Source organism: Dipodomys spectabilis, unplaced genomic scaffold (assembly GCF_019054845.1).
Source record: "Dipodomys spectabilis isolate Male_0828 unplaced genomic scaffold, ASM1905484v1 ptg000053l, whole genome shotgun sequence".
Taxonomy (NCBI): domain Eukaryota; kingdom Metazoa; phylum Chordata; class Mammalia; order Rodentia; family Heteromyidae; genus Dipodomys; species Dipodomys spectabilis.
Genome location: NW_024870730.1, coordinates 4,043,809 through 4,060,806, shown reverse-complemented (window position 1 = coordinate 4,060,806; position 16,998 = coordinate 4,043,809). Strand labels below are relative to the sequence as shown.

Below are 16,998 nucleotides of genomic sequence, written 5' to 3'. Positions count from 1 at the left end.
AGCCCCTTATACAGTACAATACAAGCTTAAAAGACAAAGAACATTGAGAGGAAACTGAGGTAGTGTAGCGAACATTTTTGTTTTATTTTTCATTTCTAGTTCTAGGTACAGAATTCAGGGCCTATGCAATCACTCATTTTACTACTGTGCTACACCTCCAGCATTCTAATATTTTTATTTTTATTTATTTTTTCAGTCATGGAGCTTGAACTCTGGGCCTGGGCACTGTCCCTCAGCTCTTCAGCTCAAGGCTAGCGCTCTACCACTTGAGCCACAGCATCACTTGCTGTTTTCTGGTGGTTTATTAGAGATAAAGAGTCTCATGGACTTTCCTGCCCTGGCTGGCTTTTAACCTCGATCCTCAGATCTCAGCCTCCTGAGTAGCTAGGATTACAAGCATGTGAGCCACCAGTGCCCAGCCTAATAGTTTTATTTTTTACTACCTAAATTTCTTAAGTATCTTTTATGGATCTGTAGTTGACTTTGAAGGCTGTAAGCCTACAGGGTCTGTAGTACACAGAGTTGCTGGTTGAGTAAACCTCATAGGCATTTTTTTTTCCTCCCTTTCTTTCTTGATGCTGGTACTAAACTTTTTTTTTTCCCCTCAAGGTACAACTCCACTTCTGGCTTTTTGCTGGTTAATTGGAGATAAGTCTCATGGACTTTCTTGCCCAGGATGACTTCAAACCAAGATTTTCAGATCTCAGCTTTTTTTTTTTTTTTTTTTTGTCAGTCTTGGGGCTTGAACTCTGGGCCTGGGTGCTGTCCCTCAGCTCTTCAGCTCAAGGCTAATGCTCTACCACTGGAGCCACAGCACTACTTCCGCCTTTTTCTGTTTATGTGGTTCTGAGGAATCGAACCCAGGGCCTCATGCATGCAAGGCAAGCACTCTACCACTGAGACACCTTCCTAGTCCAGATTTCAGCCTTTTGCATAGCTAGGATTACAGGCACAAACCAAGCCCTCCTAGATCTTGTACAGACCTCTGATGATACAGGACAGAAAACTGGCTGAAGAGCCAGAAAAAAGTAAACAATAAAAACACACCAAACCAACACACAAATTCAAAAATTTCTACCATAGTAATGATTTCAATACTCAAATATTAGACAATTGACTCTCATAAAACAAGTTAAAAGATACTAAATGATAAATGTACAAATAAAACCACTGGTCCTGGAATGTAGTTTAGTGATAGAGCATTTGCCTAGCATTCTTAAGACCCTAAGTTAGATTATAAGTACCACCAAAGAAAACAAAAACAAAACAAAATTTTTTTGGGGGGGTGGGGGTGGGTCGTGGGGCCTGAACTCTGGGCCTGGGCGCTGTCCCTCAGCTCTTCAGCTCAAGGCTAGCGGTCTACCACTCAAGCCACAGCACCACTTCCGGTTTTTTTTCTTTTTGCTTATGTGGTGCTGAGGAATCGAACCTAGGGCCTCATGCATGCAAGGCAAGCGCTCTACCACTGAGCCCCCTTCCCAGCCCTAAACAAAGCAAATTTTTTTAAAAAAAAACATAGTTGGGCTTCCGTGGCTCATGCCTGTAATCTTATGTACTCAAAAAGGCTGAAATCTGAGAACTATGGGTTGAAACCAGCCAGGACAGGTAAGTTTGTGAGACTTATCTGCAATTAGCCAGTTAAAGACAAAAAAGGCCAGGGCTGGGAATGTGGCTTAATGGTAGAGTGCTTGCCTACCATGCATGAAGCCCTGGGTTCGATTCCTCAGTACCACGTAAACAGAAAATGCCAGAAGTGGAGCTGTGGCTCAAGTGGTAGAGCACTAGCTTTGAGTACAGAGAGGCCCAGGAACAGAACCCAAGCCCTGAGTTCAAGCCCCAGAACTGGCATTTAAAGTGTGTGTGTGTGTGTGTGTGTGTGTGTGTGTGTGTGTGTGTGTGTGTGTGTGTGTGTGTGTGTGTGTGTGTGTGTGTGTTGTGTGTGTGTTGCTAGACATATATTCATAAGTGACTATCTTTTTAATCAGGTAACTATCTTTATAATCTTAGCAAATGTTTTCAAGAAATGTCAATTCAGGATTCCTGGATTTACATTTCTGCAGGTTAACTTAAGTTGCATTTCAAATATCCAATACCTTTTTTCCAACCCCTGGTATATACAGAAATAAGATTTTAGTGCTCAATTTTGGAAACACAAATTTCTGAGCAGGACATTACTTTATAGCAGAACAAACTTACTTAAAAAAAAAGAAACTATCAAATTGCTACTATGAACGGTCATAATATATTTAATCTCAAATATCCACTATACAATTTACTGCTTTAGTTTCAAATGAAGGTTCAGAAAACTTACACCTTCTACAACCAAAAGAACTGGGGTTCAGAATGTAGCTTAATGGTACATGGTTGATGCCTTGTGTTTAATTCCTTGGGACCACATACAAAATAAATAAACCAAAAGAACCAACATAATTCATGACATTTGTATACCAGAATTTATAATTTTTAACAGAATATGCTTAATTATTTTGAGTCTTGTTTAAAATGGTTTACCACCAGCATTAAAACTGAGTCAAATTTACTTGTCTAGAAAAGAATGTGGAACTGTCAATTATCTGTCTAGTTAACAGAAAGCAAAGCAATCAAAACCAGTATTTTAACAGAATTTTATCAGAATTTCTGTATTCTGTAAGTACTTGTAGAATAGACCGATGACCTGTTACAAAAATAATGAAGTAACATTATCTCATGAGCCTTTAAGGAAACACAGATCACTTTTTAACACTAAACATTTTTTTTTTTAGGTTGTAGAGTCACAGCAAAATTGAGCCATTTGCCTCTGTCCCACAAGTGGCTAGCTTTCCCCATGACCAACATCCCCACTAGAATGGTTCTTCTGTTATAAATGATGAACCCACACTGACACATCGTTATTACCCAAAGTCCAGAGTTTGCATTACGCCCACTCTTGTGGTGGAGTTTATGGATCTGGACAAATGCATAATGACACACATCCATCCCTGTGTCATCAGAGTCATTTCACTGCCCTAAAAATTCTCTCTTCTGCTTTGCCTATTCATTATCCTCCCTATTTTCCCAGCCAACACCCCAGACCCCAATCTTTTTATCATGTGCAGCTTTTAGGTCTAATTTTAATAACACTTATTTCTGACTGAGTTTCATAAAAATGTTTATTTGACCTTTTTCAATCTTGTGTTATAGAGGACCTTTTCATTATGTATATAAAGTGGAGGGAGGGGTTTGGTTTGGTTTGGTTTTTTGTTTTTTCAGCAAATCTGAACATCAGATGTGAAATCTACACAGCTGTAAGCATTCTTCTGGGAACCTGCACTAGGGTTCATCTCAACTGCTTAATGCAATTACCTAACCCAGTCATGTAGTAATAATGTAATTTGCCCATTTCTACAGCTGAAAAGAAGTTTAATCTTGAAAAGGAAAATCTTGCTTCCTCATAACTTCCCTACCTTGAAACTGCATCATAATTAGCTTACCTGTTTATTCTCCAAATCAAACTGCCAGTTAACCATTCTCCTTAGAAATATGTATTTAGTCATATGACATTAGTGTAATGAATAGGCAGATGTGTGTGTGAGTGTGTGCATGTGTGTGAGTATGCATTCCTGTTTTCATATTACAAGTAACCTATCTAAAATACAAAACTGCCTTCAGGAAACACTCTAAATTAACACTGCTTTAACCAATTCTCCTACTTATCTACTAAGTTTCACTTCTCACCATCCCCAGCACCACAAAACTCCTTTCTGCTCTGTACAATTCCCTAGAACTATTTAAAAGCTATTTCCTCTGCCTGGAACATACCTTTTCCCTTTTGGTCTAGATGGTTTACAAAGCTTCTTTTCCAAACAAATTTTTCCAAAAAAAATTTCCTTGCTGTTAGTCTATATTAGATACTATTCCAGAATGTTCTTATTAGTCTACTGCACGTGCTTCATTATGGCACTATTTAAGCAAGCAATAACAAATTATGATTTCTCTATATCCTTTACAACAACATTTTATATTCCTTCTGAATTACCATGTACCAACATTTTTACATGTCTTCAGTTACTATTTTAAAAAAACTGCAAAATCAGATCCAGAATTCTCACAAATGTTAATATCAACTTCCTTCCTTCCTTCTCTCCTTCTCTCAAACCCATTTTTGTGTGTGTGTGTGTGTGTGTGTGTGTGTGAGTGTGTGTGTGTGTGTGTGTGTGAGTGTGTGTGTGTGTGTGTGTGTGTGTGAGTGTGTGTGTGTGTGTGTGTGTGTGTGTGTGTTCCGCTGTAGGGCTAGAACTCAGGGCCTGGGCACTGACCCTGATATTTTTGCTCAAGGCCACTTTGAGCCACAGCAGCACTTCTGGTTTTCTGGTGGTTAACTGGAGATAAGGTCTCATGGACTTTCCTGCCCAGGCTGGCTTTGAACCACAATCCTCAGATTTCAGCCTCTGGACAAGCTAGAATTACAGACTTGAGATCCCAGTGCTTGGTTTAATGTCAACTTTCGTCTATGATTTGCCAAGAATGTTCTAAAAATACTCTGAAGCTTCATACTAGAGTATAGCAGATTACTAATCTAAAACACTTAAAAATGCCTTGGGATCTTACTTTAAATCAAACTTGCCTGTTAAATCCTGTAGCTTGGCCCACAAAGAGAAACACATTTTTCTCTGGAACTTCTGGCCACCAAGAACTCAGAACTCTGCTATTCTGGAGACTCTGCTCACTCTCAAACTACTTCAAAAGCCCATGTGCCAAGAATTCTGAAGGCTTCTGTTCTGAAGGCTTCCACAAAGTCAAATAAGGTATACTCAGTGCCTACCACCACCTGAAGTGATTTCTTCTCTCCTCTCCACCTGCCCCAAATTCGGTTCTCTGAGAGTCAGCCTGAAAGCCAGCTCCATGATTTCTTTCCTTTTCAAATGATCATTACATGCACCATATCAATTAAAACAGAAATCTTGCTCTGCTTGTATTCTCATTACTTTTTTATATCACATCTTTCAGCTCTCTTGAGGTTGAAAACTTGGTCTCCAGCTGGTGGCATTATTTGGGAAGACACTAGGTGTGGCCTAGCTAAAGAAAGTAGATCACAAAAAAATGTGGTATATATACACAATGGAATTCTATGCCTCCATCAGAAAGAATGACATTGCCCCATTTGTTAGGAAATGGAAAAACTTGGAAAAAATTATATTAAGTGAAGTAAGCCAGGCCCAAAGAAACGTAGGCCCCATGGTTTCCCTTATTTGTAATATCTAGTATATGTATGAGTCAAGCAGAAAAGGTCAGATAATGTGATGTCAGGAAAATGAACCCTTAGATGTGTATTTTAATGTTTTTTTTCTTTCATACATGTGTTTCTAACACATTTATAAGATTATCTCTTTGTTGGTTTGTATGTCCCTCCCCCACAGTATAACCCCTGCTTTCACTATATTTGATGTCAGTATAACTTGTGGAGGAGATGGGGAAAAACCAGTTGTTTAAAGATACAGGTGGACCTGTTGCAACAATGAGAAGTACAAGTTGTCATGTCCAAAACGAGCTTTACAACGTTGGTGCGGGGGAGGGGGGGGGAAGGAGAAGAATTGGGATTGGGGGGGAGGGGGGAGGCTGGGAAGGGATGTGAAGGGTATACAAAGGAGGAGGCTGCAATGCTTGATAAGAAATGTACGCATTATCCTGCCCATGTAACTGTAACTCCTCTGTACAGTATGTTCACAAATAAAATAAAATTAAATTAAAAAAAAAAAAAAAAAAGAAAGTAGATCACTAAGAGTGTGACTTTGAGGCTGTACCTTGCCTTAGCCCCTTGGTGACTTGCTTTCTCTACTTCTTGGCCATCAGAAGGTGTACAACCTTGCTCTAGCACATGTTTGCTGCCATGATGTGTCCTGCCCCACCAGAAGGATATCCTGCCGACTGAAACCTCAGAAACTGTGAGCCGAAATAAATCTCTCTTTTTGAGTTGTTTCTATCAGGTTTATCACACTGTTTTTTTTTTTTTAAAGGACTCCCTTGCTTACTGTCATAAATATTCCAGAAATTTGTAAAATCGAATCAAAATCAGACTAGCTTTGTCCTTGAACTCAGGTTTTAAAAAAATGCAGAAAAAGCCAAGTTTTAGTGGCTGTAATCATAGATACTTAGGAAACTGAGATCTGAGGATCCAAGTCCAAAGCCAGCCTGGGCAGGAAAGTCCATGAGACTCTTATCTCCAATTACCTACTTATAAAGCCAGAAATGGAGCTGTAGTTCAAGTGGTGGAGTGTCAGCTTTGAGCAAAAAGCTAAGGCGGGGTGGGGGTAGGGGATGGGGAAAGGATGGAAAGGGGAAACAAAGGAGGAGGCAACAATGCTTGTTAAGAAATGTCCTCATTATCTTGCCCATGTAATTGTAACGCTTCTGTAGTATATTCACTATTAAAAAAAAAAAAGAGGGGGGGGGAAGCTAAGGCATTATACACAGGCCCTGAGTTCAAGCCCCAGTACCAACACACACACACACACACACACACACACACACACAGCCAGAGAAAACAATTTCTATAATTGTAGTTTCATCAATATTTATATTATATGTCTAATATTATGGCAAACAAAACAAATGCAATGTGCATGCCCTTCTCAGGAGACAGCAAGTAAGGCCAACTTCATTTGCTGACATATTAAATATCTTTCATCACCACATTTTCCTGCTTTTTTGTTTTGTTTTTTGCTGGTCTGAGACTTGAACTCTGGGCCTGGGCTCTGCCTCTAAGCTTCTTTTGCTCAAGATTAGTGCTCTACCATGGTGCCACTTCCGGCTTTTTCTGAGTAGTTTATTGGAAATAAGAGCCTCATGGACTTCACTCCTCAGACTGCTTCCAACAGCGATCCTCAGATGCCAGCCTAGGATTACAGACGTGAGTCACCAGCGCCTGGCTTTCCTGCTTCTTTATGAGAGCAGAAGTGGAACCATGGCTAGCATCCCTGCCACAAAGTAAGAATTCAACAAATAGCCGTTGAATAAGTAAATGAAGAAGTAATAAAAATTAGTCACTCTCTTGCTGTCCCAGAGGCTGGGCTTACTGCCTCCTTCTCCAACCTCTTCATTACTCTTTCATTAGTGATACACAGCTAAGAAAGACACCTATGATAGAAAATAATTGGCAGCTATGTTTTTCTTTTGTCTTGGTACTTGTACTCTTACATAACTTTTCAGTTTCTGTTGTCTAATTGTTTGCTTTTTTTGTGTATATTCTGGTAATGTGGCTTGAACTCAGGGCCTGGCACTTTCACTTGACTTTTTCACTCAAGGCTAGTGCTCTACCTCTTGAGCTACACCTCCACTTCCAGCTTTTTGCTAGTTAACTAGAGATATAGAGTCTCTTAGATATGTCTGCCTGGGCTGACTTCAAATTATGATCTTTAGATATTAGTGAGATGATTAGCTGGATTACAGGTATGAAGCCACAAGTGCCTAGCTTGTTGCCACTTTCTACCTGGGGTAGGGAACTTTTTCTCAGCCAAGGGCCACTTACTTATAATATCATTTTAAATTATCAGTGTAAGCCAGGTGCTAGAGGCTCATGCCTATGATCCTAGCTATTAAGGACACTGAGAGCCGGGCACTGGTGGCTCACGCCTGTAATCCTAGCTACTGAGGAGGCTGAGATCTAAGGATCGCAGTTCAAAGCCAGCAAAGCCAGCCCGGGCAGGAAAGACCGTGAGACTCCTATCTCAAATAAACCACCAGAAAACCAGAAGTGGCGCTGTAGCTCAAGTGGTAGAGTGCTGGCCTTGAGCTGAAGAGCTGAAGGACAGCACTCAGGCCCAGAGTTCAAGCCCCATGGCTGACAAAAAAAAAAAAAAAGGACACTGAGATCTGAGCACCTCAGTTCAAAGCCAGCCAGGGCAAAAAAATCTGAGACTCTTATCTCAATTAACTACCAAAAAGCCAGAACTGGAGCTGTAGTTCAAATGTGGTAGAGTGGGGATTGAGAATGGAGCTTAGTGGTAAGTACTTGCTTAGCATGTATGAACACAAAACCTAGCCTTGAACACAAAACCTCAGGGACGACACCCAGTGCTGAGTTCAAGCCTTAGGGTGATGCATGTGTATGCACATGCGCACAAGCACACACATGCAATTATAAAGGCAGACAGCTGTGGGCAGCTTACAAGAAGCTGAGTACCAAATGATTTTGAGGTTTCAGATGGCCCACCACTGTCTAAATACTTTAATTCTGCTTCAAAAGCACCTCGAACTTACTATGTACATTTACTGTCCCTTGCTTAGATGTTCAATGTCCTGAAATTTGTACTTAATTCCTCTCACTCTCCTTTACCTTCTTTCCACTAAGATTGTACTAGCCTCTCACCTGCCCCACCACAATACCTCCTATAATTGCCCATCCCTTCCCCTACTGGGGGTTGAGCTCAGGACCTCGCCACTGCTAGGGAAGTACTTTACCACTTGAGTTATATACCCAGTATTACTTTAACCTTCTTAATGACTCCTACTCTTAATCCCACCCTCCCATGTCATCTTTTTTTCCCCAAAACTGAAGTGACTGTGATTCTCCCTTGCTTACAACAAATTTAATAACTTCCCTTACAATTCCAATCAAATACACATTATTTACCATGGAATTCCTTATGGCCCACCAGACTCATTCTTCTCTCTTCTAATAAACCACACTTCAGCCACACTGCCTTTGCTGTCTTTCCTTTGCACACACCAGACTTTAAGTATTTTCTTATAATTTTTTCTGACTATAAACCCCAAGACAGCAAGAAAAATCTATTTTTATTTCTCTACTACAGACTGAGTATAATGCCTAGCACTTTCTATATTTGGATGAAGAAACTGGTACCCTATATACTTTTTTTTTTTTTTTGGTCGGTCAGGAGGCCTGAACTCTGGGCCTGAGGCACTGTCTCTCAGCTCAGTTCAAGGCTAGCACTCTACTACTTGAGCCACACCACCACTTCTAGCTTGTTCCGCTTATGTGGTGCTGAGGAATTGAACCCAGGGCACCTCATGCATGCAAGGCAAGCACTCTACCACTGAGCCACCTTCCCAGCCCCACCCTATATACTTTTAATTTATATTAATATATACCATATATTTCTCATGTTAGGTAACAGTCTATACATATTAATATACAATATTCTTTTTTTTTTTAAGTCCAAGACCAGGACTCAAACTTGATACTTGATGCTTTTGCTCACTGGCTGGCACTCTACGAACTGAGCCATACCTCCAATCCCTCAACATGGAATATATAATGCATTATTGTCATGTTATAAAGGTTTGGGCTGGCTTTTGATCCAGTTTCCTGATAAGTAGTCTCTAAAATTTTGCAGTTTCCAGAGAATCAGGAAGGTTTTGTCATTCATATGGGTCTTTTCATAGTGGGTTTGTAATTCATAGTGTCATTCATAATGGTAATATGGAAGATCACTAGAAGGTTCTACTAAGGAGCTGACTCAGATCAGACATGGTAGCTCATACCTACAATCTCAGCTACTTGGGAGGTTTGGGATTTAAGATCAGTAGTTGTCAGTTAGATGCCAGCCCTTAAGCCCTACAAACCTTATCCAAAAAATAACTAAAGCAAAACAGGGGTAGGGTTGTTGCTCACGTGGCAGAGAGTCATTAACTAGTACATTAGTACACATGAAGACCTGAGTTGAAATACACAGGGGGAAGGGGGGAGATAGAGATACAACTCAGGACAGGGGCTGTCCATGCTGGAAAGACAAACCATGTGACTAGATGGTCAAGGTAACAGAAATCAAAGTAGCCAATGATTCAATCCATCAAGCCCACTAATGAAACCTCAGTAAAAGTTTGGAACACTAAGAGCTTCCCTACACAGACTGCTACACACCCCTGTGGGTATGGATATGAGGACGGGTATGGGTGTAAGGATGAGAGGTGGTAGCCTCACTCCCTGTGGAATGGACCCAGAAGTCTCGTACCTGGCAGATCTTGCCCCGTATTTCTCTTGATGTATTGTGAAGTATATTCTTCTGTGTTACCAGAAAATTATAATTGTGAAGTATATCCCTTGCCTGAATTCCTAAATTATTCTAGCAAATTAGCAAATCTGAAGAGGGTAGGAATGGTCCAAATTTGTAGCCAGGGGCCTAGACATGCTTGAGCTTTTGGCTGCTGCCTGATGTGAGAGCAGTCTTGTGGGCAACTTGAGCCTTTAGCAGGGCAGTCTGGCTACATCTAGGAGTTAGAATCTGAACTATGATTATGTAACAAACAGCAACAGATACTAGCAACAGAAATGTGTCACAAGCTGAATGCAAGTATTTTTACACACATTATTTCTAAATATTTTCAAAATATTATTTCTAAGCCTCACAATATGATCACATAATAATCAAAATGTCCCACAGCCAATAAGTAAGAAAACCTAAGTACAAATTCAGGACTGTCTGGTTTAAAAGCCCATGACACAGTCACTCAATACTTCTACTTCTCCTATTGTTAGGTAAACATCTCACAGAGCAATATTATGAGACTGCTAGCTAAGGCTTTGTGATATTACATCCTTGTTCAAATTATAGACTGCGATATCACAGTGAAATCTAGGGCACTCCACAATTTGTTTTATACAAAGTATGAAATCTCATATTTTAATATGAATTCTTTTAACTGCTTCACTTACTTGTTTGTGTTTTAGAAAAATGTTTCTGGAGAAAATCAACAATCTGAGCCAAAACCTTCTTATTACAATGTGTTGATAATTTTTCATCACATTCGTAACACCTGAAAAAATATAAATATAAACTTTAAGCAAATATTATGACTATACTTCCAGTAAGTTTGCATATCAGGTAACAAAGTTGATATACAAACACTTTTTGCCTCTCTTCTTTTGGCACATTCTGAAATGTACTCTTTTGTCTTATAAGGAAATTAGCAGAGAACACAATGTGGAAGGCATTAGCTAAACCCAGAGAAATAAGCTAGAAGAGTTCATACAAAGCCTTCTACTTTAAATGAAAGGTTCTGCAGTTTACCTCGAATGAAATGGAATGCCATGAGGGGTTTTTAAGCAGGGCAGGAGTATGGCCCAATTTATATTTTAAAAACATCACTCTGACTATGTGATAAACTAGATTGGAGGACATCAGGAATAGAAGCAGAGCAGTACAGCGGCATGAATCTGGAGCAAAGGAGACATACTGATTATCTATGTCCAGGCAGAAACAGCTTTACATTCAATATGAAAGATGAGGGAGACCAAAGAGTCAAAATAACTGCCACGAGAAGAGAGTAGTAGGGTAGCACATATTAGTGAATTGAAGTATGGACTAACTGTTTCCCAGAGGACAGTAACCCAATACTCAGGCATGTTTTGTTTACTTCCTGGCTGTTTCTGGCAGTAGAGGCCAGAGAAGCTGCTAACTGTCCTATAAAGTCAATGGTGCTAAGATGAAGAAACCTTGGTGAATATAAAACAAGACTAGCTGTTAGTTGATAATGTTTAAATTAACTGGTAATAGGGATACAGGAACACATTATTGTTATTGTTATTATTATTATTGTTATTGTCAGTTGTGGGGCTTGAACTCTGGGCTTGGGCACTGTCCCTCAGCTCTTCAGCTCAAGGCTAGTGTTCTACCACTTGAGCTACAGCTCGACTTCCGGCCTTTTCTGTTTATATGGTGCTAAGGAATTGAACCCGGGGCCTCGTGCATATAAAACAAACACTCTACCACTGAGCCACTTTCCAGCCCCACATTATACTATTTTGTCTACTTCTGTTAGAAGGCTAGCAATTAAAATGAGATAAAGGAAGAAAGGAAGAAAGAAAGGAAGAAAGAGAGGAAGAAAGAAAGGAAGAAAGAAAGAAAGAGAGAAAGAAGAGAGAGAAAGAAAGAAAGAAAGAAAGAAAGAAAGAAAGAAAGAAAGAAAGAAAGAAAGAAAGAAAGAAAGAAAGAAAGAAAGAAAGAAAAGAAAGAAAGGCGGGCTGGGAAGGTGGCTCAGTGGTAGAGCGCTTGCCTTGCATGCATGAGGCCCTGGGTTCGATTCCTCAGCACCACGTAAGCAAAAAGAAAAAAGCTGGAAGTGGCGCTATGGCTCAAGTGGTAGAGCGCTAGCCTTGAGCTGAAGAGCTGAGGGACAGCGCCCAGGCCCAGAGTTCAGGCCCCACAACTGGATCCAAAAAAGAAAAAAAAAAAGAAAAAAGAAAGAAAGGCCAAAATATCTGTAGGCTTGTAGCTTGATTATTCAGCAATAGACAAAGACAAAGCTTTTTTATCTTGTTTGGAGCTGATCTGTAGACAGTTAGGTAAAGTATTTTTACTTGTAATTAAGTTTTATTTGTGGTTTTAGTATTAAGATGTATCTTTTCTATATTACCCCTACTTCCTTTATCATCATGGGATCTAATGGTCATATAAAAATATTTATTTGGCCAGGCATTGGTGGCTCATGCCTATAATTGTAGCTACTCAGGAGGCTGAGGATCACAGTTCAAAACCAGGCAGGCAGGAAAATCTGTGAGACTCTTCTCTCCAATTAACTACCAGAAAACCAGGAGTACTCGCCTTGAGCAGAAGAGCTGTCTCATGTGGTCAGTCTTCCTCACTGTAACTACTAGTGATCCAGAGATTATTAATGGCTATAAAGTAGACTTGGATTCATTTTCAAAATGGCATTCAAAATGCATTTAAATACTTAACCTGCTCAATACAATCTCCCTCTGCTTTGGAGATGTGATACAGAAAACATTACCAAAAACATTTTTTCTCAACAGACCAAGTTGGAATTCAAACAATTTAGGTGCAATTGTCAGGCTTTCACCATATTAGATGTTCAATATTTAACTCACTTGACTTGTGACAAAAATAGTAAGAATATAAAATAATTGTTGATTTACAAAATACTGAGATGTCAAGAAATGTTTGCTAATATAGTTGATTTGCTACATAATCCACTGTTTTAACTTTTATATAACAAAAAGAGCAAGTAAATAAAAATCAGGATCATTGCAGAGAATTTAGAGTTAAAAAAAGACAGTTCAAAATAACAATGTGGTGGATGCCGACTCAAAACAACAAAATAATTTAAATTGAGTTTTTGGTATACAACAGGCACTATACAAAGTGCTTACACGATCTAATTATTTTAAGTGTATCTTCATAGAGTATATGTTCTTTCTACAGGAGGGCTCATAAATCAGTACTTTAGTAGAAGTATAGGAAAAATGAATCTTCAACAGACAACTTTGAGTACTTAGAAAAATTCATCAACAGGTTAACTTTAAGTTTAAAGCATGATTGAACTCTGTTTAGGTTTCAGCATGACCAACAGGAAGAAATACAGTAGCCCTGATTGAATAGGTATGGTTTAAGAGAGGACTGGTAGCAGCTATGGATGTATTAAATACTCCTGTGTGACTCTGACATGAAGTCAGACATAAGAACCGATGCTCAAAGCAGTCTTGCAACCACTGTAAGTACCTCTTTATTGCCCCAATTAAATAACCAAATCTGTGATTCACCTTCCTTTTTATACAGTTCAGGTCTCTCTACTTTAACCTGGCTTTCCACTGAACCTAAATTAATGAAGTTTTGTACTGAAATTGTTTCTTATATTGTTGTTGTTGTTTCACAATCAGGAAGAAAAAAAAACTGCACAGCAGTTAAATTCCTATAAAAACATTTGACAAGCTTATATAGCTTCTTGTTATAGGAAAATAATTCTACAAGCCCACAAAAATGATTTTAATCATTTTCATTTTACTATAAATCTAACATACATATAAAAAGTAGTAAATTAATCATCTTTCTAACTCTATGTAAATATAAAAGCAAAATAAAGTATATTAACTATAGACAAAATATCTTGGTGCCAGTGGCTCACTCCTGCAATCCTCACTAATCAAGAGGCTGAGATATGAGGATTGAGGTTCACCACAAGGATAGGCAGACAAATTGGAGAGACTGATATCTCCAATTAACCACAAAAAAGCTGCAAGTGGAGGTATGGCTTCAGTAGCAGAGTGTCAGCCTTGAGTGAAAAAGCTAAGCAAGAGTGTGAGGCTCTGAGTTCAAGCCCTAGTACTAGCACAAAAGATAAAAGAGACGTGCTAGGCACCAGTGGCTCTCTGTAATCCTAGCTGCTCAGGAAGCCAAGATGTGAGAATCACAGTTCAAAGCCAACCCAGGCAGAAAAGTCAGTGAAACTCTTATCTCCAATTAACCAGGAAAAAAAGCCATAAATGGAGCTGTGGCTCAAGTGATAGAATGCTAGCCTTGAGCACAAAAGCTCAGTGACAGTGCCCAGGCTCTAAGTCACAGAACAAAAGAAAAAAAATATAAACTGATAAAATATCTTTAGTTTACCTTATAAAGTTCAAAGAAAAAGAGAAAGACTTTAGTTTGTTTGTTTGTTTGTTTGAGTGGACACAAGTACTAATGAATTTAACTTACCATATAATCCATGTACTCAGACTAACTGTAATACAATGAGAATCTGTTCTGCAACTCCGGAAGTGCTTCAGTGAATGCTGGCCTTCTGAGTTTTTACCACATCCCTGAAGATGAACAGATGACAGATGCATGATGTACATCCAAGCTTGTTTCAAATTAACCAAAACTTAAATTGACTCAAACATACTGAAAAGGTTTTGTCTTTAATTTCAGCAGGAAAGAATAGTTTCAGAAAACATACAGATTCTTATTCAACTTAAATTTTTTGGCAGAGGTTAACTTCCTTTTTTATTCTATAGTATTTAACTAAAACAATCATAAGCAAAGTTAATTTTCCGAACATTTAGAAAGGCCTACTACATCTTCTGTCTTGCACACTGTTGAACACTAAAGATCCTGGCAGGCCAGTAGGACCCCTGCTCCAAACATACATTTCCCAGTCCTGGACTCACCTCCACCCCAACCTCACTGAGAACTAATACAAGTAATTTCCCTCACTAGATACAGCAGGAAATGAACCCAGTCAATTCTAATGAGCATGATGTGAGAGGAAGAAGTAAAGTCTAATGGATATTCCCAAGAAAGGTTTACATTTTTTTTTTTTTAAAGATGTACTCTTTCCTCCTCTTGATGATCTCTGGAGATTGTAACAGGAAGCATAATGTCCAAATTATCTTCAGTCATCCTGAAGCCATAAAGTTGGGATGACACAAAAAAAATGAAAGAAATCTCAGTTTTGCCTTTGTTGTTGGTCTGGTACCAAGGTCTGAACTCAGGGTCTCATGATCTCACTTGACTCAGCTTTTTTTTTAAATTGTGACTGGCACTCTACCACCTGGGCCACATTTTTAGACTGACATTTTGCTAATTAACTAGAGAGTCTCTCAAATTTTGCTGCCCAGGCTGGCTTTAAACTGAGAGTCTCTAGGTATTAGCTTCCTGAATAGTTAGGATTACAGAGATAAACCAGTGACACCAGGCTAAAATAGCAAAGTTTTACTGATCTTTCTCTTTAATTAACTAAGTCTAAAGTGTCTCTACTTCTGGACTTTCTATATTAGATAAGATAGATTCTTTTTTTTTTTTTTGCTGGGTGCTAATGGCTCACTCCTCTAATCCTAGTTACTCAGGAAGCTGAGACCTGAGAATCACGGTTTGAAGCCAGCCCAGGCAGGAAAGGCCATGAGACTCTTATCTCCAACCAACTATTCAGAAAAAGCTGGAAGTGGCACTGTGACTCAAGCAGTAGAGCACTACCCTTAAGCAAAAAAAGCTTGAGCTCTGGGTTCAAGCCGCAGGACTGGCTTTAAAAAAAAAAAAAAGGTAGGGGCTGGGAAGGTGGCTCAGTGGTAGAGCGCTTGCTTTGCATGCCTGAGGCCCTGGGTTCCATTCCTCAGCACCATATAAGCAAAAAAAAAAAAAGCCAGAAGTGGCACTGTGGCTCAAGTGGTAGAGTGCTAGCCTTGAGCTGAAGAGCTGAGGGGCAGCGCTCAGGCCCAGAGTTCAGGCCCCACGACCGGAACCCCCCCCCCCCCAAAAAAGGTATATATTCTTATAAACTTACCATCTAAATAAGAAATATACTTATTTTAAGATTATTTTAAATTTTATTTACAATTTCTTATTATTTTAAGATCTAAGTATGACTAAAAGTCCAATTCACAGAAAGCATTTTTTAAAAAATGTACATACAACATTTTCTTACCTGATAACCACACTTGAGACACAGCCAAACATCAGAAGGAAGTACTGGCTGTCCATCACAGAATCTTCTTTCTCTTAAACATTCTGAGCAAACTGACCATAGGTTCTCGGCTATTGCTTTCTTCACATGATTCACACTGACAGCGTGACTTACGTGTTGGCAAGTTAAGGCTACTAATTAAGATGAAACAAAATGAAAAGCTTTAGTTAATAAGAGCATTAAATACTTTAAACTTCAAAAAAGCATCATGATTCAAAAATAAACTAACTCAAAATGATACCTAAATATGAATCCATTTATATAACAGAATGAAAGAACTAATGACTGGATTAGTGGTTCCTAGAAGCTATCAATGGGAAATGGGTACCATGCAGGGAGGTGATAGTATATGCAAGTTCTGTGAAGTATATAAGACCACACAGGTCATCAAATGGCACACATACATACACATACACACACACTCACACACACACACAAGTGTGTGTGAATCTGAATAAGCTAAGGATTATACCATTAAATATACTGCAGTCAGGTAAGATTTAGTACCAGGGAAGGCTGGGTGAGTATATCTCTGTGTGCTTTGTTGTGAATCTAAATTAGTTACAAATAATAAACAATAAACAAAATTAAGAGGTTCAAATATTTATTGAACAGCCAGTATGTTATTTATTGAACAGCCAGTATGTGTCAAGTCCTTTAAAGGTATTTTAAGTCTACTAAAATAGCACAGGCTGGTGAGGCTATAGCCCAGTGTGGTGCAGATACAGAACTTGTGTGAAGCTGTGAGACCAAGGCCCAACATAAAAAAAAAATAGAAAGAAAAAAGAAAAGAGAGCAAGATACATATAAAATCTTTTACATAAGCTA

The 16,998-nt window shown here is 39.0% G+C and overlaps 1 protein-coding gene across 1 annotated transcript in view; it reads right to left on the bottom strand.

The window, feature by feature from the left end:
- Usp45 (ubiquitin specific peptidase 45) overlaps positions 1-16,998 on the bottom strand; it is a 62,537-nt gene that overhangs the window by 39,400 nt on the left and 6,139 nt on the right. The window contains exons 3-5 of the mRNA XM_042679610.1: positions 16,132-16,304; positions 14,427-14,530; positions 10,652-10,752 (exon numbers count right to left, since the gene is read on the bottom strand). Coding sequence (XP_042535544.1) covers positions 10,652-10,752; positions 14,427-14,530; positions 16,132-16,304 — 378 coding nt within the window. The remainder of the gene's footprint in view (positions 1-10,651; positions 10,753-14,426; positions 14,531-16,131; positions 16,305-16,998) is intronic.